The sequence below is a fragment of the Salminus brasiliensis genome, chromosome 5, assembly GCF_030463535.1.
Source record: "Salminus brasiliensis chromosome 5, fSalBra1.hap2, whole genome shotgun sequence".
NCBI classification, from domain to species: domain Eukaryota; kingdom Metazoa; phylum Chordata; class Actinopteri; order Characiformes; family Bryconidae; genus Salminus; species Salminus brasiliensis.
In genome coordinates this window covers 37743012-37770558 of record NC_132882.1, presented here as the reverse complement: position 1 = coordinate 37770558, position 27547 = coordinate 37743012, and the positions used below count along the sequence as shown (strand labels likewise).

Here is a 27547-nt window from a genome sequence, read left to right as displayed (position 1 = left end):
AGCCATTTCCTGTGCCCTAGGTGCAATTTGTGGTTAGGTGCCTTCATCAAGTGCTCTACAGCCATGAATGTTGAGAGAGAGGAGAAAAGCACTGTTCTTTCACTCCCTACCCACTATTAGCATAGTCTTCCCAATAAAGCACTCTGTGTGTGTGTGTGTGTGTGTGTGTGTGTGTGTATGTATATATATATATATATATGTATATGTATATGTGTGTGTGTATATATATATATATATATATATATATATATATATATATATATATATATATATATATATATATATATATAATTTTAAAGTAGAGAGAACAAAGGTCAAGCATTATTCACCAGAACCCAAATTATTATTAATCTAAATATCTTCTGGGACATTTCACTGGAGCTGAGACCTCGGAGTTGGGTCTCTGAAACAGGTTTTAAATCCATACTCGCATGATCCGCTGGGCTTTCATGACGAAAGGCTTGAAATTAATCATAAACGTTTATGAATGTATTAAGATTATTAGATGTAGATTTATACCCCCCTGCTAAAACTCTCAAAAGAACCACATTAAATATGAACTTCATAATTAACACCACAGGCAACTTAAGCCTACTCATTGTACCAGCTATTTATGTGATGCTCTGCTAACTTTGCGAGTCAGGCTTTCTCTCCTCGAACGCTTGAGGAAATCGGGATTTGTTTTGATGGCCCTTGAAACTCACAGGTCATGTTGAATGAGTGTGTGGGCTGTTTGCTTGGCCTGGCCCCTTGCTGACAGTGAGAGCCGCTAGAATATGTTCACTCCCACCTGTCTTTCCATTTAACAAGCTCTCGCTCTCTGTCTGTGTGTGTGTGTGTCTGTCTCTCTCTCTCTCTATCTCTATCTCTATCTAGCTCTTCTCTCTCCTCTTAACTCTCTCCCTCCCTCCCTGTCTCCTTGCCTCTTAGACATCTGCTGCAGCGCTCGCACCATTCTCCCTCTACACTTGCTCACCACTCCTCCTCCCTCTGGCTATTTCTGTACGGTGTTGCGAGCAGTGTTAGGTCACTTTAGTACCTGTAAAGTTATGCATGCCAATTTATGATGTATTGTTGTTATTGTGTGGGTTTTCTTGCAGCTGTCACTGTGGAACAGTTGAATTGTAATGCAGGAAGCATTTTCATTCAGAAAAGCTGCAGTGTTGCTGGAGATTTCTTTATATTTATGTATGTATTTATGTATTTATTTATTTATTTATGTATCTATCTATCCCTCTATGAGAACTTTGTCTCTATTTGTGTCATTTCTCTAAAGTAGTTCATCTGAATAAAGTAGTTATTGATTCACCGATGGATTTTTGACCTATGGATTTGCAATACTAGGGTATATATAAAGTGTGAGTATGTATATGTGAATGTGTGTTTGCGTGTGTGTATATGTATATATCTATCCCACACACACACTGTGGCATTACAATTGCAATACTTGTCTGGGGCTGTGTGCTCTGTTCACAGTCCTAGACCCTATAATTGGACAAAACACTTGGTCCCATTAAGAACCGTGTTTGTTGTATGAGATTTAGGCAGCATGCATGCTGTGAAGAACCTTTTAAAGGTCTAGAGAACTCTAAATGGCATCGCCCAGATAACCTTTTGTAGCACCTTTTTATTTTTAAGAGTTTCATATCCGTATACGATTGGACAGTACATCGGCTGAGAAATGCTGGCTGAAATGGAAGCTGCCATCAGTAGAGGGGAAATTGCAGCCAGAGCATGGACAGTAGAGGTGGGAGGAGTGACTTCTGAACTCCGCCTATATCTCACATTTCTTCTTCTGCCTGTCCCTGTACCTGCAGCACTTATAGCCACTGAACAAATCCCAAATATGCCAACATCCATAAATGTCCGAATCTTCATGAAAACGGTGTAAGTGGCACTGCTCTCAACACAACACACAACACAGTGTGGTGTAGATGAAGCGTTGGAGCACTGCTTGCTGCCGTTTATTTCTAGTTATACGGCTTGTACAAAATACCTGTTTGTGTTCGGCTGGGGGGCAGTGTGGTGGCATTTAAGTGGCATTTTTGATAGGATCCCTGAGAAAAAAAAAACGAGAAAAAAAAAACAGCCATGAGCAGTGGCCGGCAGACGGCACTATTGACCAGCTGGCACAGATTACGCCCCCGCACCTCCGAGCTCAGTTACACAAGCAAAGGTATATTACATTAACAAGCAGCCTGTAATAGAAGCTTTCGTTCGCTGAGATGTGTGACATGGGCCGGTATCGACCGCTCGTCTCTCTGCACTGATGCCAGAACATGTTGTTCCAGTGCCTGGTCAGCACACTAGGGCTATTAAACTGAACATGGGTGATAAAAGGGACACTTTGTGTGCTGGGATTATATTGTTTTCTCCAAATCGGTGTACCACTGGAAGGTGTGCGTGCCACATAATAACATCGCAGCTCTTTACTACCTGAGCTGTCCTCAGCAGAGTTCCTTCGGGGGGTTTAGCAGCTTTCATAGACTAGTGTTGACATTTCCCGCATATCAGGAATGTGGAGTGTGTGTGTGTGTGTGTGTGATGGGGAAAATGAACACTAAGCTCCTGTAGAGATCAGTAATCTGAACACGTGTGAATGCAGCGGCCGCCTTGCGCTGTGGAGAGAGGAAGCGTATTCGGGTCCGGCCATGCTGAAATGCTGATGTTGGGGAAAGTGGAATATTAAAGCACTGGTTCGGCTCTAGAGTTATGAAATAGTTTGCTGTGCTTCACTGGTCTGCTTGCTGAAATTCCCCTAGAGAAATTCTTCCAGAGGAACGAGGGCTTTCAACACATCCAGTCACCAGGGGCACTCTGTTAAGATTAGGCTGACATATTTGTGGCTTTTACTAATTGTTTTTACACAATACTGTATTTTGAAGCACGTTTATTTTCAATGGTGCATTTATTGTACGCTTGAAATGAGTTGAAATGGTAATATGATCAGCAAAATAATTTCAAGACCGATTGTATTGTCTTTGTTTTCCTTACTGAGTGAAGCTTCAGAGGGCAGTGCAGTGAGCCCTGAGGGACCAAGTTTTTTTTTTTTTTTTTTTTTTTTTTTTTTTTTTCCCCCACCTCTGTATTTGAATTAAATCTCTATTGCAGCACTAGACGTTATGTGAGCTTAAGTAAGCTGGCACTGTACGCCGTTTTGGCTTGGAGCTGTTCTCTTAACAGACTATATTAAATGTCTCACCCTTGATCGAATAGGAGCCTTTCTCTAATGGAAGCCTTCTAGTCCTTTACACGATCATATAACCAGACAACCCACCGCTGTTGATTTTTGGAATCGACTGCTGTAAATCATGTTTCACCTTCCTGAGACCTTAAAGCATCATGTCTCTCATCATGTTTCTCTCTTGAGCCTTTATGTGGTTCAGTGTTTTGCCTTGTTAGGCCATGGGTATGGTTCTGGTGCGGCAAGAAATATCAGAACGTTTTCCCCACAGAGAAAACCCTAATGCTCTCTGTCTCCCTCAAGTGCTCCCTGAGTGATAAGCCTTTCAAGCATTTTAGATACTAATTTCCTCCTTCTATGGACACCAGAAGTAAGGCTGTACACTACTGTTCCAAGTATTCTACTGGATATTCTCTCTTTATTCATATACTGTATGCACAGGAAACTTCAGTTTAGTTTGGAGGTGAATTAGGGGTTCTTTAGTGGTTCGGAAGTGAAGCACCCTTGTAGATCTCGAAGAAGTACTTGAATGTTTTTTTGGTTAAATCATTCTTCCCTGTGAAGAAGAAACAGTTATACATGGTTATATGGAATTTGGGTTTGATTAGGGAGGAGCAGGGTCTCCACTTGCTTTGCATTCTTTGTGCAGGGACAGCAAATTTATGTATTCCCTAGCGTAATACAGTTGGTTTTACCTTTTACCAGGTTTTTCCTGAGTCTGGATATTGGATTTTGGGCAGTGTTGCTTCAGCATACTGTAAACAACAAAACATAGTATTGGCTCATATACAGTGATTAGTCATAACATTAGGACAGGTGAAGTGGAAAAAATTTGATTGTCATCTGGCATCTGCCGAGGGTTGGGAAATATTAGGCAGCAAGTAAGCAGTCAGTTCTTAAAGGTGATGTGTTAAAAGCAGAAAAATGGGCAAGCATATGAAATCTGACTGAGCATTGACCACTGAGCATTTCTAAAACATCCGGCAGGTCTTGTGGGTTTTTTTTTCTTCTGGTATGCAGTGGTCAGTACAATTGTCCAATAATTGACAATCTGTGAACCGGGGCATTGGCACCTAAGGCTCATTGATGCAATCCACAGGACACCTTCAGAGGCGTCAAATGGTGAGATCTGTTGTGGTGACTCAATGAGAACCTACTCTGTATTAGGCAGGTGGCGCTAATGTGTTATGGCTGATAGGGGTTTTCTCACTACTATGAGCCTCTAAATTAGTCCTGTAATTTTGTGCTGGTAGGCATGAGTGGCATAACATGGCAGCATTTAACACAGAAGCATTTTTGCTGCTGTTGCCAGTCTAGAATAAGTTTATTAGTGAAATCTGGCATGACTGTAGCAAACTTAGAATTGGAATTGTATCATAACTGAATTTTGGGACATGGACAATACCCAAACTCCTCCTCCTCCCTATATAAACATCCACTCTCACTCCATCTTCGTGCTAAACAACGTGCTAAACAACACTACTGTACTACTTTATGCACCACCTCAAAGCGTGGAACTCCTGCCTAACACATTCTGACATGAAATCAGAATACTTTTGTTTAGGTTTTAGGTCAATTTTTAAGGCATCTTTTATTACTTTCTTCAAAGTCAAAGGTTTAAGTACATTTTGTTGGTACCACTGCCACATTACACAACTGTATGACTTAGCTCAAATATTTTTGGATATCTTTCACAATAGTTGGCAGGATTTTTTTCACCTTCCTCCTGACAGAACTGGTGTAACTGAGCCATGTTTGTAGGCCACCTTGCTCGCACATGCCTTTTCAGCTTTGTCCATAAACTGTCAACAGCATTGAGATCAGGGCTTTGTGATGACTACTCCAAAACATTGACTTTGTTATCCTTAAGCCACTTAAGTCCATTTGGAAGACCCATTTGCGCCCAAGTTTTAACTTTCTGGCTGATGTCTTGAGATGTTGCTTCAGTATTTCCACATAATGTTCTTTCCTCATGATGCCATCTATTTTGTGAAGTGCACCAGTCCCTCCTGCAGCAAAACAACCCCACAACATGATGCTGCCACCCCCTTGTTTCACAGTTTGCATGGTGTTCTCAGGCTTGCAAGCTTCCCCTTTTTTCCTCCAAATGTAACGACAGTCATTATGGGCAAACGGTTAGTGCTTGGGTTGATTTAGGCACATTTCGGACCAAAGCACGTTCATCTCTGGGACACAGAACCCGTCCCCTTCCTGAGCAGTATGATGACTGGACATTCCCATCTTGTTTGTAGTGTTTAATTGTTTGTACAGATAAACGAGGCACCTTCAGACTTCTGGAAATTAACTCAGATGTTGCCAATAAACCCATCAGAAGCTTCCAAAGACATGACCTCATCATATGGGCTGTCCCAAATTATTTAAAGGCATAGTGATCTTAGTGTATTTGTAAAATACAAATGTATAAATTGCCTTAAATTCCTCTCTCATTATTCTGGCTTTTAACAAATAGAAATAATTTTGGAAATTGACCTAAAACAGGACAAGTTTATTCTAAATAAATAAATCATGTCAGACAGTATGAAAAAAATGCATGTGTGTATGTAAACCTCTGGTTTCAACTGTATGAGTTAACCTCCCAGGACCAGCTCTAAGGTGTGGTCCTTGCAAATTAACCATACGATTAGAGAATTGTTATATAGCCAATCTGACTGTGTTCACATTTCAGACTCGCAAAACTGGCCAGACTATGTAGCACAAAAATCTGTAGTTTTTTTGTTGTTTGTTTGTTAAATTCTGTTCTGTAAGTTCAATAAATAAAAGCTTTCGAATGTAAAGACATTTTCCTGCATGTCCATGCTCAGAAAACATTAAGTTCATTTATCGCCCGGGATTGATTTTGTCTACACTTTCACATTGGCCTCCCCCATCTTTAATTTGATCCATCAAGGGGCCACATATGGTCCCTGAAGAAACCAAACCTCTGGCCCTCTTCATGCCCTCCAAGAATGCGCAACCGGAAAGCGCAGTGTCAGCGAGAGAACAGGCATCTCTTGTTTCTGACGAGCCCCTGTTCCATTCTGCAGAACGTATCAAACAAGCAAGAACCCATTTGGATTGTACCATTCCCTGTTCTGTTACACTCCACGCAAAGAGCTCTGCAGAGGCAGTAGCTTTTGTTCATCTGTCTGCGTTAGTTTGAATGTTGAAGTGATGGGCAACCCTGAAGAGGATGAGCAGCCTCGGCCGTCGGACATCACCGTATTCGGAGCCAACTGCACCCTTCACGGCCTCAGCCACATTTTCCTGCCTGGAGGAGTCACTTTCCGCCGCCTGCTGTGGGCAGCTGCCTTCACCAGCTCCCTCTCCATCTTCCTGTACCAGGTGGCCGGAGCGGTGATGGAGTATTACCGCTACCCCCATGTCACCATCCTGGACGAGATGGACAGCCCGGTCATGTATTTTCCAGCCATAACGCTCTGCAATTACAACAGCTTCCGGCGTTCCAAAATGATACGGAATGACCTGTTCTGGATGGCGGGGCTGCTCGGCGTGGAGCAGAGTGACTTTGATGACTTTATGGCTGCCCTAGGACAGCCAGTGGATGACAGCAAGTTTTTCCCAAGCAAGACTTTCAACATGCTGGAGTTTGTGCAGAGGACAAGTCACAGTATTGAGGAAATGCTCTTGGACTGCAAGTACCGAGGCAAAGATTGTGGGCCCGAGAACTTCACTACAGTAAGAAACAACTCACAACAATAGTCTCAGTCTCAGCTATTAAATATGCTATATGTTCTTTGGGCTAATCATTTCCCTATTACCATCTGTCTACTGGCACCAAAATAGTAATATAATATATAAAATCAAATTAAAAGATGGGTGCCCTGAAGCCCAATACCTCAGAGCATTGCTGTTCTGTATTCTGATCAAATGTGGATGTTGAGGGCAGCTGCGTCCAGTCCTGACCAGTTGCAATACCTCTGTATGAAAGAAAATTTGAGCTGATATACAGCTGACATACTGATACAAGAAGTCTATAAAAAAACTAAAATTGATTGATTAGGAATTGTCAGTGCTGATTTCCCAGGTTTCAGATGGTTTCAGATATGGCTTTTTTAAATAATCTCTGTATACAGTCAATACTCTGTATCTGCCAATGGAAGGGGAATAGTCACAACAGTAACAGACCTCTCTCTGAAGCACTCCTTATTATGCAGATACTGAATAGGATTTGCCGCGTTTGAACGCAACATCCCCATTAAATCGACAAGCAGTTGAGTGTGTCTAATATTCTAAAATTGTGAGCCAGCAGGTAACGTTGGAGACGAATCTACAAATGCATGCTAATTTCATTCTGCTTTGGCTTTGCAGCACTGAGAGTAACTAGAATTCAACTGTCTTGAGCTAAACTTCATTCATGACCTACGTTGAGAGTGAAGAGGGCAGAGACGTTCCCCAGTATATCTAAGCATCATAAAACAGAAAAACGGATAAAGTGCATTGTTGACCCCAATATCCTCCACCTTTAACAATAAATTGAACTCATAAAGATTTTATATTGCATCTAAAAGAGATTGAACATCTTCCTGCAGCTGAAAAAACAATCACCTTCAACGGAATGTTCAGTTGAAGGATTGCCGTTCAATAAAATGGACCACTGATTTGAGTAATGAAAGCTCAGACTTTGTCACTGTTGGTAGAAGTTGCTCTTGATGCTGATGTGGGACTAAGCCCCCGTACTCGAATCCTGATATTTGCCAATACACAAGAAATTACCAGTCTGAACTCAGATCAGCATGGCTGATTCCTGAATGATGATGCCGGCACGGCTGCGGTCATTGAGGCAGCCCATTTCATATGTGTTAGTCAATAAATGTGGATACATCCTTTTGCTGCTGTTGATGCTGTTATTGTGCATAGTTTCTGAAGGAATTCACAGCTCTGTTATCTTCTCACAATATAATTAAGGATTTTATATCCGCATCTGCCATTTAATGAATCACTGGGTTATGTGTAGAAGTCACCAAATTCACTTATTGTAATAGCCTCACTTAAGGTTCCCGTAACATGAGCTTTAACAGATGGAATATAGATATTTTCAAAATATATTTCAGTTGAGTTATTCTTGCATTAGCTCTTATATTCTGTGGAGAAATTAAAATATGAAAATGCCCTCTGATAAATGAAGTTTCTGTAGTCTATAAAAGACTGTTTACATATCTAGAATTATGTGCATTAACTAGCCTTAAAGGGACAAAATCGTTGTAATCACATATTCACTTCATTAATAATTTAGTTTGGCATTCTGTTGCCCTTTGTAACATTTATATGGTGCATTTATTTAAGGCCTTACAGTGATGCCACCACTGAATGACATGTCAGTTCAGGTTAATTAGTAAAAACATTTTTTTATTTAAAGCATGAGTTCAGCATGACCTAAACCTCATGCTGTTCTGGTGTTTATGCCTTCCTTAGAAGACCAACATGACTGAATGATGCTGAATAATGTTGTGACTGAACAGGCAGGTCTGACTGCCCACTTAAATCTTTTTTTTATTTTTTTAACCCCAACTACAAAATGTGAACATTTAAAGAAGCATTTAGTCTTTTTTTTTTTTTAACTGATTAAAAACGTTATATTTGTGGAACATATAACCTATTATTGGCGCATGCGTATTAGGTCCCAGATAAAACCTGTTTGAAAAACAGTGCCTTGGCCCGACTTCTGACCTCCTTTCAGTCTGTGTGATGTGTTACAGCACTCCCATTACTCCATCTCCTCGAAAAAAAACATTCACATTCAGGTGAGCACACGTGCCCGGAGTGGTGGACAGCCACCGCTGCGGCACACTGGGACTAGGAGCAGAGGGAGTTAAGGGTCTTGCTCAAGGACCAAACAGTGGCAGCCATAATCAGTGGAGCCTTTAGCCTCATGTTACTGTTTGGCTAAAACATCATAGAGGAGGCCGGTAAGTGCACGGTGTCTCTGTGGAAAAAAAAAAACATGCTAAAACAAAAGTTAATGTTGAAAGTGCTTTTCCAAAATGTGGGCAATGAAGGCAGACACAGATTTAGTGATATTTCTTCTGGACCGGTCTGTAGATGATGTAAATATGTGTAATGCACTGTTTGAGTGACAGACTTCACATAAATTCAGTACATAATTCTTACTGAGAAAAGTAGCTTTGGGTGAAACCTATTCAAAAAATTATATGCAAAATCGGTCAGCTGCAATCTAGTGAACACTAGCCGATGAACTCATGGGAGCTCATTACAAAAAACTATCAGACAGCAAATACACTTGACCATTCTCACAGCAGCTAATTGTTAAAGACGAATTCTAAGTGTTTATAGGTTTAGATTTTCACAATGCTAAATGTTTTAATGGGCTTTGCCACATATCAAATGCTAACACCATTACTTCCCCCAGACAAGAATTTGGTGCCAACTGTGGTAGGATGTCATACCCATAAATTATTATTTTTTTTATTTTATTCATGTCCTTAAATCTTGACTAATGCTCATTCAAAATACAGCATAAAATCTTAATCTCAATTTCTTTCTAGATAAAACTTCTAAATAATCTAAGATAATCCTTTATTAGTCCCACAGTGGGGAAGTTCTCAACACCATTACTAGAATAGTTCGGTTGTGGCTTTGCGCTGGCTTTCGGCACAATCCTCAAATCTGTCACGTCTGTTATTGTATGCATTTATCTGGTTTTAAACATAATCAAAAGAAATAAACTCATAAGACCATTAATTTTTCTACTGTATTAAACCTTTTTGGTGCTGTCTGGCATTTCGAAAGTACCTCAAACATGATGCACCCTGTCAATTAATAATTTCCACTCACAGCTGCATATGCAGAATACCCCATTTTGGCTGGAAAGCCTCAAATCTGGCTACCCCTTATTGCTGTAGCGACCCAGCAGCTTCAAATCCCTTCTGTTTATTACAGTTTCACTTGTGCGACTGTGTAGCAGTTTTCCCACTCCTTTTTCATACTTGGTGCGATGGCAGTGCCCCCCACCCCTAACCCCTGTAGTCGGTGCCTCCATCTATACTGACATTAATCGCGGCCAGCCTGTATCTACGATCATGTGACCATGTTCAAGCTGCTGAACATGGTGATGCCCAAACCTGTTCGTTTTTTGATGCTATTGTACGAAATATGTCATATATCAAAGTTGGAGTATCCTTTGTTCATAGCTAGGCTTTCTTTAAAGCACAGTCCAGTGTGGATCTATACATCACATTCTACTTACTGGGCATTCTTTTATAAATAGCAAGGGTATCTTTGGAATTACTCAGTCCCCTGAATTAGTGGTTAGTAGCGTTTGTCATGCCCTTGCTGTGACCAGGCTTTGGGTTACAGCTGAGTATCTGCAATCGGAGCTGCTTGTTCTGCCCTAAGCAGGGGGAGATTAAAAATGAATGAATCCTTTCATCGGGTGCAAATGTTGCCTAAGGCACTGAGGTCTTTCTTGCAGGGTGTGGATCATTAAGATAAAAATGTAACCGTTGATCAGGGAGGGGTGTGATGAAGAGAGATGATGCTCGCCATAGCACAGATTTCTCTCATATGATCTCCTAAGTATCATTGGACACTAATTCATTACCAGGAAGTGCATTCGTCTTGCAAATAGCCAGTAGTTGTTTGAAAGTACTTTTGCAGTTGTAGTAGTGCTGTTGGTAAGGAAGCATTGTCTACAGTATAAGGATTGTTCAATAGAGTGGGTATTGTCTTTCAGTATTACAGTATGTGATGATCAATGTTACAGAAGCATCCGATGACATTACCAACCCATTATACAGAAATTGCATCTTTCACATAATGAAATACCTGGTGAAGGAATCACTTTAGGTTGCTATAAGCTATGCTGCTCTGTATAATCAGGCTTCAATTTCATGCTTTAAACCAGTTTCAATCTGCACTTCACACTAAAATAATCAAAGTAATCATGTTAACGGCTACACTGTTTACTCAGAAAATATTCATAGCCATTTTGTCTCGGCTAGGATCCAAAAGGAACCTCTAAGCTTAGATGCTACTAAATACAAAAGTCAGGATGGAGGCCATAATACTCAACATCCAGTACACTCCGGATAAGGAGGGTCTTCAGTCTGGGTTTAAAGACAGCGAGCGACTCTTCTGTTCAGACATCCAGGGCAAGTTTGTGCCACCACTGTGTCTGTACAGGACTGAAAAAAGCCTGGCCGCTTAGCTTCTGTCGATCTTAAGGGATGGCAGGTCAAGCTGAGCTGTACTTAAAGCTGGATGGGCTCTTGGTGACCATCGCCATCAAGTATGGAGGGGCTGGTCTGTTCTTTGCTTTGTAGGCCAGCGTGAGGGTTTTGAATCAGCTACAGGAAGACAGTGACGAGAACCCAGCAGAAGAGTTACAATTCTGGCCCATGTTGGTTTGATTGGCTTGAATCCATGGCCTACAGGTTAGGGAAGCAGGCGTTGGAACTGGAAGGCTGTTGGTTTAATCCCCAGAACTGATGGTGCTTTCCTCTCCCCTAATATTCATGGCTAAAGTGCCCCGGAGCAAAACCTCTTACCCTTAGCCACTGAGGTGGCTGCCTACCGCTTCAGGTGTGTGTTCAGTGCCCTAATCACTGGTGTGTTTAAAGGTTAAATGGCTCTAAAGTGTGTTTCTTAACCCAACATGTGTGTGTGCCTCAGCAGAAATGGAGATTCATCAGACCAGGGTATGTTTTTTTGCAGTCTTCAGCGGTCTGGTTTTGTTGAGCTTGTGCCCACTGCTGCCTTAGCTTTATGTTCCTGGTTCACGTGGTCTTCTGCTGCTGTTGCCCACCCACCTCAAGGTTTAATGCCGTTCTGCTCACCCAAGTTTTACAGAGTGGTTATCTGAGTTATTATAGGCTTATTGTCAGTTCTCTTTTGAGCTATCAAGGTGTTTCCGTCTGTAGATCTGACGCTCATTCTGTGTAAACTGTAGTGCTGAAAACCCCCAACCCCACATAGTTAGTGCCTCTGTCTATACTGATATTAACCATGACTGGTTAGTATCCACAACCATGGTACCTTGTTCAAGCCTTAGCCTGAAAGCTGCTTTTGAGGTCATGGTGTGTAACACCGGAGTTTGTCCTCTATGTAATCCCTTTTTTTGATGAAATTGTTCACAGTATCGTATTTGACATGGTCTTCTGCAGTTGTAGCCTGGAGAAATCCCAGTAGAGCAGCCATTTTAGAATTTTTCAAACCAGCTTGTTTTGGCACCAACAATCATGCCACTTTCATTTTTACCATTTCATTGTTTGATGTGAACAATAGCTGAAGCTGCTTTGCATGAATTGACGTATTGAACTGCTGCCACATGACTGGCTGGGTGGATAACTGTGTGAATGAGGGAGGTGTTCAGGTGTTTATTAATAAATGGCTTGGTGAGCATACATGTACATGTAAGTTTAGTGTAGTTTTATATTCTCAAATGTCCTTGAGTAGGAGTTCATTTGTAGTTGATAAATTTATATCAAAAGACTTTTAGGAAATCAAATTTAAATATATTACTATAGAAATCTGTAAGAAAAGTGTCTTGAAGAGAGTTTGAAGAATACTATAGGATGTTGAACTATGTTAATGATTGAAAACCCACCACACTTGGTATCTGAGTTTAACGCATCCTTACATTTAAAAGCAGTTTTACATTGGGCAAAAAAGACCACACCCCACATAAGAAAATGGGAAGGAAATAGGAAGGAACAATTTACATGACCCATACTAAGCCCTTTTTATGTTAATTTCCCGCTTTTACTGCAACTACACTCACATATGCAGCTCACAAATAATATTTTGCTGGATGCACACTTCCATATTCAGCATGAAAGTCCCATTGAAGAGGATGTCCATCTTCAGTATGAATGGCCCACAACCTTCCTAAAGGAGTAGTTTTTGTCTCTCCTCTTAGCCAAAATGCTAATTTGCCAAGATTTGTACTGTCTCGTGAAGGCAGATTGCCGCTCCAAAATCTGTACTGTAAGTGAAACGCTACATTTTTACCTTCTGAGAAGCATCATTTTAGATTTTTAGATTTTAGACCGCACCCATGCTGACCAGGGCCTTTTCCCCCAGGCATCCATTCCATGTGTTGCATGATGGATTCACTATAGTTTGTAAACAAAAAATAGGAGATGGATAATAATGGTGAGCATTCAACATCCTGACCCCACTAATGCTCCACTGAATGCAATCAAATGCTTCAAAATCTAGTAGAAAGCCTTACCCAGACAGAAGAGACCGCAGGATACACTATTTTAGTGCCCTTGATTTGGGAAGAAACGATGAATGAGCAGGTGTCCCAATAGAGTCATTTTTGCTTATATTTATCTCTGCAAATTTTCAGTTCACGGTATAACCCTTCATACGTTTAAGCCCCAGTGTTTTTAGGGAATAGTTGGGATGTTAATGTTGCTCTGAACAGGATATTTAATATATATTTCATGTTACTTGCAATTAGATTGGATACATATTGAAGCCCTGGGGGAACTGGTGTCCGATTTGATTTGAATCCAAACACATTCTAGGCTTGGCAGTATTCTTCCAGGAATTGATTCTGAACTGACGTTTACAGAACAAGCAAATTACACGTCTGCCCTCGTGTTTATGTATGGTTTAAGTAGATAGCTAGTGAATATGGATATGAAACCAGTCCGTAACATGGCAATACTTGCCAATTTGCATGCAATTTACTGTAACTCTAAAATTCGACCAATTCCTTCTTTAACGAAAGGCGAATAGATGGAGCAAATGCCTCCTTCAGTCCAGCTTTTCTCAATCTGCAGCTTCCCGCACTAATGAGCTTGTTTTTGCCAGCCTGATAACTGCATCACTCAGCGCGGGGAAAGGAAGGGGCTTATGTCCCACACAGCGATTAGAGCTGGTGTGGGATAAAAAGCCATTTGAATTGAAATTCACCTGCTGTTCTTAGGTATTGTTTGAATTATCCTCATCTGTGGAGCCACATTATTCAGCCTACGCGGCAACAGCCACATTATTCAGCCTATAATCTAGTGAAGTATTCCCTACCAGTCAGTGATTACGACATTGCCCTCGCATATTATCTGTCAGTGACTGACAAACAGTTATAAAATGCAGCTTATATGCTGTTCTGTGTTTGTGCTTTTTTTATTTTTTTATTTAGACAAACCCATTTGGATTGTGTGTTTAATAGAATCAGTCAATAGTCAGTCTTGTGTCTGTCCCTACCATGCTTTCCTTCAGACAATTGCAGCAAGCTGAGGTGAACTTGAACACATTCTATTAATTAACTTTGCTTCCCTTTAATGCTTTTGTGTCAGCCTTAATCTAGGAACCAATATAAACCAAAGCTTGTGGTATTCGTACTACTAAATAAAGAAAATCTTGTCTTTTAGAGCAATCCTCTACCTTTCCACAAGTGACTGCTGAGTGCACCTTGCCTGTGTACCGGAAACTTTGCACTAAAGTTTGAATTTTTCATTTGTTGGTGAATAGGTGATGCAATTCTACCCTGTGTGATCTCTGAATCAACCTGAAAATTGAATCCCACTCACAGTGTATTGTGTCTGGGATGAGATTAACCTAAGGCGAGGGGTTACTTCGGAGAGCAGAGCTATACCCTTTATCTCTCTGAGATTTATTGATGTGAGACTTGGAGGTTAACGCAGATTCAAGTCGGTTCCGTACTTCGCTTTATCTCTGACCGGATACCTCGAATCTGGTGACATTTGGCTTGAGAGGAAGGGTATTTACCATTTTTCCAAACTACAGTTTACCACTGTAATTAAACTGAGTAATGTGTTTCACACTCCTCGTTTAAAAAGTCTCTCTGGAGTACATGAGTACATCCCATGTCAGCTTATTAAGTTGATTGTGGGCCAAATCATCAATCAGATTATTCAGAGTCATTCATCTTCAGCTTGTGTCTTCTTGGCAGTACCTAATGGGCTTTGCAAAACTTAATGCATTAATCAGAGCTCTGCGATTGATCATATCCGATCAAAACTGAGGCACTTGGCATGTGTTAGTGATTGGTGCCAGGAATGCTTTGGGACACAAACCTTCCACGATTTGTGTCGCACATTTGCTTGGACAACTAGCACATCTCTTCCAGCAGTTTGGATCAGAGTGACCTTGTGTCTAGCATTACCTTCATCAATGCCAAACTGCATATCTCTTAATGCCTATTCTGATCAGCACTGAGTCTCCCCTGGCTCAGCTGCAGCTTCTCCAGGCTAACCTTGCCCTGAGATTATGTTACAACCTCTACGTAAACTGAGATTTCCCAGAAAAACCGAGGACACTATTCATGGATCGAAGATGCCCTTCCACCATAAAGCTGAGACACTTCCTGGATGGATGAGATTTCTGAGCTTTTAATGGGGTTTCTGAGTAGAATAACATATATAAGGTATGCCCTCCTGGACAAAGTGCTATGAAGAAAGCTTACAAGGCAAAAATATACCACCATAATATACCATTCATATATTTTCACATTTATACAACATGCCTCAAATGTTTGTGAATAAGTTGGAATGGACAAAAAGCCTCAGACTTGAAGTTGTACATCATTTAATGGCTTAAAAAATAACATACAGAAATTAATTGTTGTAATTAATTATTTATGGTTTTGTCAGAAATGTGAATAGCCATTAAATCTTTGTAATGCCTTTTTGTGGGCCAGTTGTATGCCCACACGTCCTTATGGTCATAATTTATAGCAGTTTATTAGGTCCTAAAATTTGAAATTTAAAACAGAACCCTGAAGAACTCCATAAAGTCTGGTAAGCTAAACCGCTTTACTTTGGTTTTCATTTTCGGATTAAAAGATTTAATCATTAACCTGGGGTTTAATAGGTCAAGTCAGGTCACGCTGGCCCACAACTGGACTGCCCATTGCCAACTCTAATGTCTGTGATGTCTGGGAAGGGCCGTGTGGGCTAACCACACTAAATATCGGGGCTCAGCTGCAAGCAATTTCTCTCGTCAGATTAAAGTACGACTTTGATCAATAACCATTTCACAGGTCCAGTCTCATCGCACGTTTGTCATGATGTCTCATTTTGCTACACTGAGAAACAACGGTCTGGGGAGTGCCAGCAAATCTCCCCAGACACACACCAGCGTGCAAGCACACACACTTTTACACACACTCTTCAGTTGGGACCTCCTTTGGCGCAGCACCACCTGCCTCTACCCCCTAAAGATGCGCCGTGCCAATTAACTACTCTATTAACAAGCTTAATCCAAATGTGGAATTCTGTTCTCCATTCATTTCACTGAGATAAGGACAATGCAAACACCATATCGCACAATAATCGTAAAAGCACTTCGGGCCTGCTGAACCAAAGTACTTTCGTAATGGCTGGTGCTGGTGGCGGGTTTAAGGGGCGAGTGTGAAAGCTGCCTCCTTCAGAGTGTTGTCTGCAGGCTACGTGCCGTCTCGCTGAGTGACAGAGCAGTTCTGGTTCTTCCGATAGGTTTCACTCGGCGCTCAGGGAGGGGAGAACAAGGGCTTCGGCGGCAGGGGGAAAAACAGCATCTGTTATTTACTGATACAGACGGAATGTTCTCTCTGCAGAGACGACGTTGAGGGAATTCAGGAGCAGCCAGGCGGCGATGTAAACCGTTTGATGAGAGCTGCTTGCTTCTGCTGACTTCGGCCTCCCGAAACCAGCAGAACCATTTGGGCTGAAGGCGCAGACACTCTTGCCTGTCAAATGGCTCAGGCAACACAGCTGTCAAGCAGCTCTCTCATTAAGCCAAAGCAAAGAAGACACTCCAGTTTATTGCAGAGGTTTGAAGCAAGGTCCGTGCACGGATGGGTTGTTCTGGTCCAGGAGTGGACGGGTCATGCAAGCAGACTAATGGTGATTTGGGCGAAGAATTTTGCTTCTCCTTATTGGTTTAAAAGATTTGACGAGGTTGTGTTTTTTAAAGACACCTTAGGTGTGATGGGCATGTTTTTCTAAGCCCTGATGCACAAGGCTGGCCACAAGAGGTCACTATTACCAAGAGGAAAAGGAAACAAAAAAAAAGCTCATATCTATATTATGAGTGTGTCTCTTTCCTTTTCGCCAACATATTTACACACAAGCTTCTGCATTTGTCTTTACCTGACCATGCAGAGTAGATTGTCTAGTCAGGATTGGGTAGGTTTGATTTATTTATTTTTTGCCGTTTACTCCTAATCCTGCAAGTTTTATCGATGGGTTACTAACTAAAGGTAAAGTGGTAAACCATATTAAAAAGAAAGATGTTTGTCAGGTTTAAGTTATCATATTGTTTGCATTTTTAAAGAAAACTGTCTGCTAACAGGATTTAGGTGTAGTGGTATAGCAAAGACCACTGGAGAGTCAAGACCGAGACTTTTAGTAGTCAAGTTCAAGTCGAGACCACCTATGACTTACACATGACGTGTACTAATATAATTTCATCATATATTTTACAAAATAACATTTAAATAATAAATAGCCTGCAATTATTAAATGGAATATATAATATTATAGACTAACTTTTAGAGGCAATAATGGTGATTCTGTGTCCCTTCTTTAATACTTAATCAGAAATCACCAGATAAAGCCAACTGAATATATACCAACGACATCCATTCCATCCATTTTTATTACTGTCACGCTTCTATGTCCTCCCTCTGCCTCAGTCAAGTCCAATCACTACATCTCCAAAGTGTTAATATAGAAAAACAATTTCAATCTGCCCTCAAACAAAAACTGTCCAGTTGAGTCATCATATTAAGACCAATCATATTGAGACCAAAGAAAGCCATAGTAGATGTGGCTGAAATATTCACAGATTTAAACAGGCATGTTGAAGTTCTGTTACCTCACCTCTGTTACCTAACCTAACTAGCCTAGTCATTTTTTTACCTTGAATACAGTGAGCTTCAGAAAGGGTGAACTCCTATTAAATGAGTTTTGGCATTAACCTGGTGTTTATCAGCACTCGCAATGCATTCTGAGTAGCAAATGCCGGATTTGTTCTATATCTGCCATGTTGTGCTACATGATGCTAAACGACATTGAGCAGCTTGTATGCTACCCAGTGTATTATGGCTTTAATGGAAAAAGTAGAGATTGAGCTGTTCAGTAGATTGATTAGTACACCCTAAAACATGACTATTAATCAACCGTGATAGAAGACAATTTAGTTTCTAATTAGTGTTGCATCAGATCGAGACTGAGACCAGACCGATTCCAAATGAGGTTGCGACTGAGACCAGACAGATTGCAAATGAGGTCGAGACCGAGACCAGACAGATCGCAAATGAGGTCGAGACAGAGACCAGACCGATTCCAAATGAGGACTAGACCGAGACCAGGCCGATCCCAAAAGAGTTCAAGACAGAGACCAGACAGATCGCAAATGAGGTCTAGACCGAAACCAGGCAGATTACAAATGAGTTTGAGACTGAGACCAGACTGTTTGTTTATGGTTTGAGGCTAAACTTGATGACTACAACACTAGGAACATCTCAACAGTATTTGAAAATAGGCCAGTCCCAATTCTAATGGCTATATTGTAAATGAGAATCACTGTTGGTGTACTCAGAGTTTGTTAAAGATTGTCTTTAGTCTGTGATTATTTATGGCTGACTACAATAATTTTTCACGATCCTTTCATAATGATATGATGTGACGAGCAGAGTTTGAATTGTGTTGGCTTGAGGCCAATAAATATATAAAATAATATTCCTTAAGTGACATTGTGGCTCTTTTTGGGAACATTCCCTGTTAACCTCTTTCATCAACAAGACATTTCTGTTTATTGCACCATTCTGAGTAAACTCTAGAACAGTAGAAATACTCAATCTAGCCTGTCTGGCACATGCAATCATGCCCCTCCCCCCCCCTTTTTTAATGGTGAAATGGCACTATGATGAGGTTTAACTTTGTTTTATTCATGTTATGTTCACTTGTGAATGGTACCCAGACATGACAATGGCATGTTTCTGAAATAGTTTCTATTAGAGTGGACTAGTATCTTGTACAGGACAGCAGTATGGAGCGGCAGGATGAACTGGATGCTTATGTCTTGCTTGAGACTTTGTATTCGTTTTTTTTAGATTTAATCGCATTAGAGAATCAGTACATTTGTGCAACGTCAGCTTATTCCTGAAGTGAAATGTGGAAGCAGCTCATCCAAGATTCAACGTTCATCCAAAATATTTCCAAGCATCACAGGGAGGCTTTTATCTACATAGTCCACCTTTAGTATATAATAAAGCATCTAGCATTGCTATGATTCTGCAGAAACTGGAAGATTAAGAAGGAAAGACTTGATAAGAAGTGTATGATAAGAAGTGTTTCTTAGTACACATTGCATGCATAATTCATTAAGTATCCAGTTAAGAGACGAGGTCTCCCATAAGCATCATAGCACAAAGGTCATATTAATTTAGAGTGAATATAACTTTGAAAAAACTCTCGGTAAGAGTGAGCTTAATGGGAAGCTAGGCCCTGAACAGTCAGACAAAGGCATCCAATACAAGCAGTTGGTTAATTAGCTGTGCGGATAGGGGTAATGGTCGAGCACTCTCTGCGCCTTTGGCCACATCTGAGACTCCCAGTAATAACATAATTTACAGGCTGCTTTCATATTGATCTAGACAATAATTAATTGGCTGTAAGACGAGGGACCTTTCTGCCTTTATGTCTTTAAGGTTTAGAAATTACTCTCAGCTGCAGGGAGTTCAAGTGAGAATTCACCAAACAAACTTCAAGTATTCCAGTTTGTGGAACATTGTTTGACCTCATTTTTCTTTTTATTCTTTTTTTTTTTTTACTGATAAACCTTAAGATCTGTAAGATTGCTATTAAAGTTTTATGATTCTAGAAAGTAATGAAAGATCTGGTCAGTTTTGTTAACTAATGCAAATCCCCTGTGCTTGCTTCAGCATAACAGTTCATATTTGGCAAAGCTCCTGGACTTGAGCTCCTGTCTGAAGAAATGCAACTGGAAAGAAAGTGTCTCATTATTTTGTACCTTTCAGAAAGATTCAAGACTGAAAGGGTCATACTTCTTTATTTCTCCACTTCATACTCTCAGAGCCGGTATTTTTTGAAAAGGGCATTATTGCAGCACAGTACTAGTGAAGAAATGTTGGACACACAGGAATACAGGTGCCACATTACAGGCTGTGTTGCTGGTGCTTTCTATTTGCACAGTCGGTTTATATGAAGTAGGTAGGAGGCAGCAGTTCACAACCTAACCCGTAACTGTAAAATGTAACTTCTGGTAAGGGTTGAGGAGCATGTGGTTTTACATATGGTTCTCATGTTCTGCTGCACATTTTGACTGCAGTCAGGCAGAGATTTATCTGGAAACTGTTTACACTCCTATTTAGCAAGCTAAGGCATAATTTCCCCCCTCAAGTGCTTACCAGGTAGTATTCTACATACTGAATGCTAAGTAAATTATAAGATCCTACAATCCAGAATCTGGGCTTGGATTTTAAATGTGCTTTCTGGAGGCTGGCTAACGGCTTAAGACTTTAGCTAAAGAATTCAAATCCAGATTACTCACAGACAAAAACCTAAAATCTTCACCATGACTATATGACATGGCTCTTAAAATCCATTCCGGAAGGTCACAGTTTGGTAGGGTTTTTTTTTTTCTTCTTCTTGTTGGACACACCTGACACACCATGCCAAACTTTTCTGGACACTGGCCCTCTATAATCAGTGTTGAGCACTGCTATATGACGTGGTGTTCTTCAGATATTATGTCTGCGTGGTAATGTAACACAGTAAAGCCCATGGAGTTCTCCTCTGAGTGTCTAATTAGCGTACGGTCAGTTATTTAAAACCATGCAGTGGCAAGCTTCGAACACATTAGGGAGATGTGTGGTAGCCTTCGCTCTCTACAATCTAATCCACAGTCTAATCATGTTGCAGGAGAGTAAAAGGGCTATTACAGCGGCAACGTGGAGAAATTGTGGGTAACTTTTATGTCATTTCAGTTATCTATTCAGTTTTATGTCATTTCTATCTATCAAATGTGTGAGTTTTGATTGCTGACCATTTGCTCTGAAAGGACTTTGATTGCATTTTAGAATAGAGCTGGCAGTAGAAATAGTTTTAGCACTAGATGGTGCTGATCAATTTTCCACAAGGCAGAAGTCAATTGAGCGTACCCTGTGGTAAAGCACACTGAATTAAAAAGCCATGCGATACGGTAGCTTCATCAAGACTTTCGGACATTACATCACACATCAGATTGTACATTGTGCAACTTCTCCAAAACCCTACTGCTATCACAGCATTTTGTCTTCATCATGTTTTAATTTATTTTTGCTGTTAAAAACAAATTGTTCATATGCTGTAAGGCTACATACAGGTACAGGACAAAAAACAATAATTGTAAAATAATATATCCTGTCACTTTGAAAAGAGCTTAAAGACCAACAGATGTTTACTGCTAGGTGCTTGGGGTTTTGCAACATCTGTCACTGTCAGGTGGTACGTATGGTAGCAGTCACACTTTACATCAGACATCTTTAATCATTCTTAAAGTTCAGTGGAGGTCAGTGTAAAAGTTTATTTTGGAGCATTTCTATTGGTTTTGGACACAAGATAAAGAACAACTGCCAGATTCACATTGTCAAAGTGAAGAATTCTTTGCTTGACTATGAGGATGTACTAACTGCATTTATGTTAATTTATAAAATAAAAGGTTTGTGGCTTAGATTGCTAACTGGATTATCAGAGATCTTCTCACAGCAAAAAGTTTCAAAAGGGTACAGAGGAAGAGGGATGTAATGGAATCAAATCAGTTTAATACCTTGCTTTAATAGAAATCATGTGGACCATAACCAAACAGAATTGCAGCAGGTTACAATGGTATTTCCTGGACTTAACAGCCATTTTATGTGTTGTCCGAATGATATAATAAAGCAATGCTATCTTGGATCTTATGAATATAATGGCATAAAGAAAAGACATACACAAATAAAAAAACTAATAAAAGAAATGTATTAAATGGGATTTTACTAAGTGGGAATATATTTAAGAAAACACCTTCAGATGCAAAAGCTAACAATTCCTACTTTCTACCATATTGTAATATAACCAATAATAATAGAAACATGTCTTTTAAACTTGAAGTATCATAAAAGTGTACATATCTGAAAGGTGCTTTTTAGAGTCACAGTAGGAAAAGTGCTACAGTGGGAATGTACAGCGTCCCACGCTCAAGTATGTTATGCCATACCATCTGTTCTGCATTATTAGTTGTGACTTAATTTTGGTTAATCAATATTCTCCAAGTGTGTAAATGTATCAAGATGTTCAAGCTACCCCCATTTTTATTAAAATGATAGTATAGGGTTTAGGGTTTAGGGTTTAATTACCAGATTCAGTTGATGAGCAGAGTTGGCACCATGCTGGACCTGACCTCCAGGGTCAGAACTGGTGATCCCTGATGTAACTTCTTTATGAGCATGTATAGTGGGTCGCAGCTATCTAAGCATTGCCCCTCATCAGGAGATTACCAGTGTAATCTTTGGGCACAGGTGTGTAGGTTGGCTCTCCACTTCTTTATCGCATAGTGCAATGCTAGCCAGGATAGATGTACCAGAACTGCCAGTTAGTGTTCTTCAAGCTCACTGGGGGCAGCCGTGGCCTAAACGCTAGAACGTGAGCCTGGGACTGAAAGGTGGCCTGTTTGGTCCTTTGGACAGGCAGGACGGGAGGTTGGGGGGGGTGGCAGTTGAGAGGCAGTGCCTCTCTTCCCTCAACACTTACAGCCCAAATTGCTTTCTGGTAAGGAAGCTGCCCACCTACAGGATACAGGAGAGGGTGCTCACTTCACACACTGTAATGTTCAAGTTTATAATTGTTAAATGCCAAGACTAAATTCCATCGTATTACTGTGCAGCGGCTGTGAATAATGATCCTATTCATTTCAGTGGCCAGCAATGTATTATCAGCAGTAAAAAAATAAAAAAGTGCAGTTGGTTGGAGCATTAGTGGCATTGTTCAATTGGGAAATCCTCGCTAGTGGGTGGGAATTGGAAAATACTATATTTGGGAGTGGGGGGTATCTACTGTCCAAACTGCTAGATTACTAGATATGTGTATTGGAAACAAGGTTTGGAAACATGAGTCTATTAGCTCCTTTTTTTTTTTTTTTTCAGCTGGCGCTGACCTTATTTCATGCCCCTCTATTCCCATGCCTTTTTGTTCATGGGTGATGAATTATTTTAACATACACAAACACATCTTTTACTAAGTTTGACTTGATAACAGGTGAAATTCTTTTGGGATCTTTCTCGAAAGGATGCCATTGTATCCACTTATGTTCAGGCGAAATGCTGAGAACCCTATGAAAACTCTTCATTGTAAGAAGAAAACAGAAAACATGGACCCACATGCCTGCTGCAAATCCATCGCCAGACAAATCTGGGAGGGAGGGAGGGGTTGAGCTACCTCACACAAAAGGAAAGCAACAAGAATCTGCAGCCACACACAGTCTTTCTCCAGGAGCAAGCAGGTGGGGAAGAAAAGTGAAGATTCTCTGATTACTTCAAGACATAAAGATTCATAGATTTTGATTTCAGCCCACAGATTGGCTCTAGAAGCTCAGGACTTAGAGATACGATGGACCGCTGCACATGAGCACGTCTATCCATCTTATGAGCTTTGTCGGACCTTACGCTTGGTAATGTACAGACTGATTCATTTTTTTTCCTATCTGTTATTACACAGAACGTCTTAATAAAAAAGCTGTTACGAACATACTTGTAATGTCATAAGCTCAGCCTATCTGTGTGCAGCAGCTTTTTTTTTTTTTTTTGAATTTCAATATCTGTCTCTCTGCCTCTCCAGTCCCTGGAGAAGGTGTGTTGTGTGTTTGATTGTGGGGTTTTTGAATCCGTCGCAAGACCCCCTTCCTCCACCAGCAATTATTGAAAGTGGCAGTCATGCATGCTGAATTTTGAAAGTTTGCAGTGCATGTAATGAACGTCCCGTCCAAGTATGGTGACGCTGCCGTCAGTTGAAGAACCTGTCAACAATGGCTCCAGAGCCCTGCAGACCAACTCTGAGGCAAAATGCAGTGCAGCGGACACCTACAACACCAAGAACATCACGTTGGCGTTCGTGCTAAGAACCAAGGTCCATGGGCTAAAGTATATTTTTGCCCCAGACAAATCCAGGGTTCAGCGCTTGTTCTGGCTTTTGGCCGTTTTTGTGTGCTTGGGGCTTCTGTTCACGTGGTCGTGGAACCGCGTGCTGTATCTTCTGTCTTACCCTGCTGTGACCAAGATCTACATGGTGTGGGCGCACAACATGACGTTCCCGGCGGTCACGCTCTGCAACCAGAACCTCTTTCGTGTGTCCAGCCTCACTAAAGCAGACCTGTACCACAGCGGTTACTGGATGGACATCATGCACCTCAACCACTCTGTGAATAAGCAGAGCGTGGCTATGCTAAAGCACAGTCGCCACAGGGAGAGACTGATGCGGCTGCTGGACTTCACTGACTACAGTCCACCTTCCCGCTACCAGCTCAACACCACTGAGATGATTAGCAGGCTGGGCCACCAGTTGGAGGACATGCTTTTGGAGTGCAGGTTCAGAGGAGAGAACTGCACTTTCAAGAACTTCACTCCAGTACGTACATTTATGTGCATGTAGAGTACATATGTGTATATATATATATATATGTATATGTATGTATATATATATATATATATATATGTATATGTGTGTGTGTATGTGTGTGTGTATGTATATATATATATATATATATATATGTTTAGTATCTCAGCTACTTCTATTTCTTTCCAGGTATCTTGTTAAGTTTTTATTTATGAGCGTTTTGTTTCTGAGAATAGAGAACTGTGTGTGTGTGTGTGTGTGTGTGTGTGCTGACTGAAGCAGTCCTGAAGTCATTCTAATCATTTAGAAATGCTCTTGGCACTACAAATGGCAGCTTTTGGCACTAGTCTTAGACTTGCCTCTTCTTTTACACCCACCCATCCCACTCCCAGAAAAAAAAAGAAACGTGTGGCAGGTTTGGGGGACTGCGAAAAGATACCCCGAGGCAAATCTTTGCAACACAAACCTGCATTCAAACTGCACCCTGACAAATTTCTAGAGTGGAAAAGACATGAATAATTGAACATCTCTCCATGCTGTGCACAGATGAGCTGAAAATCTCCCACAGCCAAAAACTCCCCTCCGACTCCTCTCAATAATGTGATACCTCCAAGAAATCCTTTCTTATTATTTTATTTGCATTTGTAATAATGTTACATTCCAGCATTTCAGCTTATGAAATTGCAGCATTGATTTTCTTTAGTGTTTTAACCAGCCACGATTCTCTCTTTGGAAGATGGTGCTCTGCATCCCCAACAAATTACTCACAAAATATGCTGACAGGGATCATTGCTTTATCTTTCATCAGTCATTTTAATTGAGATTTTAAAAGATTAAGGCTTTTAAATGGCTTCTGAATTTCTATTCCGATCCGTACCTGATTGCCAAAATAAATAAATAAATAAATGCACCTCTGATGCACAGAGGCAAAATTGTCTGAAAAGCCCCCTTGCCATTTAAAAGCTGCCCAGGAAGTGCTGAGGGGGAGCCTCGTTAAAGCTCACCGGGCTCTTGTTAAAGCAGTGCACCAGAGGTGAAGGCCTTGCTCTGTTCATTAGCGATATAGTGGAAGCAGAAAAGCATGACAGAGCTTCATTTTCAATTGTCTCAGGCTGATGTGTTGAATTTTGCATCGAAATGGCCAGAGCGGCTTATAGGGACGTCATGCACATTCCTTTAAATTAATGGTGGCTGAACTTAAAATTCGACCTGACACAAACTTTCACTTAAATCAGCAGCAGGCATGAAGACGGCGAAAGTGTTAGCAGCCGTGTAAAAATGCAATGGTAGGACCTTTTTTTTTCCCAGGCTGGTAATATGAATAGTTGAATAGTTACATCTAGCAAATTCACATCAGAAGGAACTGGCTGCTTTGATAGGAAAGGGTCATTTTCCTGACCAATCACAGACTGGTGTTGTTTTGGGCAGTGTGTAGAGGCCAGAATTCAAAAGCATATACCACCATATTTAGCAGGTCATGAGATAGTATCACTGTGCAAAACTTTTTTCATTTTTCATGCTAGCAGTCATTTACAGAAGATCAAGGTTTGGCGCTGAATAAACCAAAATAAATCTTACGTTGACTTCTGTTGACAGAAGAATGAAAACCTTAACTTTCAAGTTCTTATTGTGGAGATACAAGATGGCACATAGCCAATGGTTGATCTCTTGGGATATTCATAGGCTTTTTTAAGCAGTATTTGTTTGCTGCTCACTAGTAGTTCACACTTAGCAAGCCAAAATAACACCATGATGAAACACACAGGCTTTTCACTCACTATAAAACGACTAACTTGCTTTATAGAGAACTTATGGCTGCATGCTACCGGCCCTGTTGGTCAGGTGGTAGCTGGTCTGACGCAGGTAGAGGGGACCCCCAGCGGTCAGTCTTCCAGCAGGTCGGGCTGGATGAGTGGACGACCATTTACTCAGAGAAGGTAGTTCACACCATTAAAAACACCTGGCTCTTATGGTACAAAAACATTCCTCGTTTTCTGTCCATCTCTCCACAGATTTATACAAGATACGGCAAATGCTACACCTTCAACTCTGGCTTGGACGGCAACCCTTTGCTGACGACCTTAAAAGGTGGCACAGGCAATGGTCTGGAGATAATGTTGGACATTCAGCAAGACGAATACCTGCCGGTGTGGGGAGACACAGGTAAGCATTTATCCTCCTATAAAATAAAAATATCTATGGAACAGGAAATGGTCATATATTTGCATCTAGAACATATGTCGACAGTTTGAAATTATGCAATTATTCACTGACACTTCTATAGGTGTCAGTATTTGAAAACTTCAGAAGCCATAACTTTAGGTATAACTTTAGTTGTTGAGCAATTTTTAGACCATTTATCATCATGACTTTTTCCACAGTACATTATGGACACATGCCATTTTCAAATGATGTAAAATAAAGAAAAATATTAGTATTAAAATAAAAAAGATACAGCCTTATGCATAACAAGCACCTGGCTGACAAATCTTGCTGCCATTTTTACATCCATCTTTGCCTGATTTTAAAAGCAGATATCTTTCCTCAATTGTAAAAGAATGACCGGCTGGCAGACAATCATAAAAAGTCATTCAGTTAAGCCTTATATTTATATAACCTGTTCAGAGATACACACAGGTTTTCAACAATGACCTCTAGGAGAGCTTTACAAGGTGCATACTTGACTGACCAATATTAATCACTTACTGTAGACCCTCCACATTTCCACTACTGAGAAACAAATGGTAGTACCTAAGGAATCCCACATACATTTGGAAGC

At 40.7% G+C, this 27547-nt stretch overlaps 1 protein-coding gene across 4 annotated transcripts in view; it reads left to right on the top strand.

The window, feature by feature from the left end:
- asic1c (acid-sensing (proton-gated) ion channel 1c) overlaps positions 1 to 27547 on the top strand; it is a 93568-nt gene that overhangs the window by 46995 nt on the left and 19026 nt on the right. For all 4 annotated transcript variants that reach the window (XM_072680231.1, XM_072680230.1, XM_072680232.1 and 1 more), the window contains exon 2: positions 26781 to 26931. In XM_072680231.1, the coding sequence (XP_072536332.1) occupies positions 26781 to 26931 (151 nt within the window). The remainder of the gene's footprint in view (positions 1 to 26780; positions 26932 to 27547) is intronic.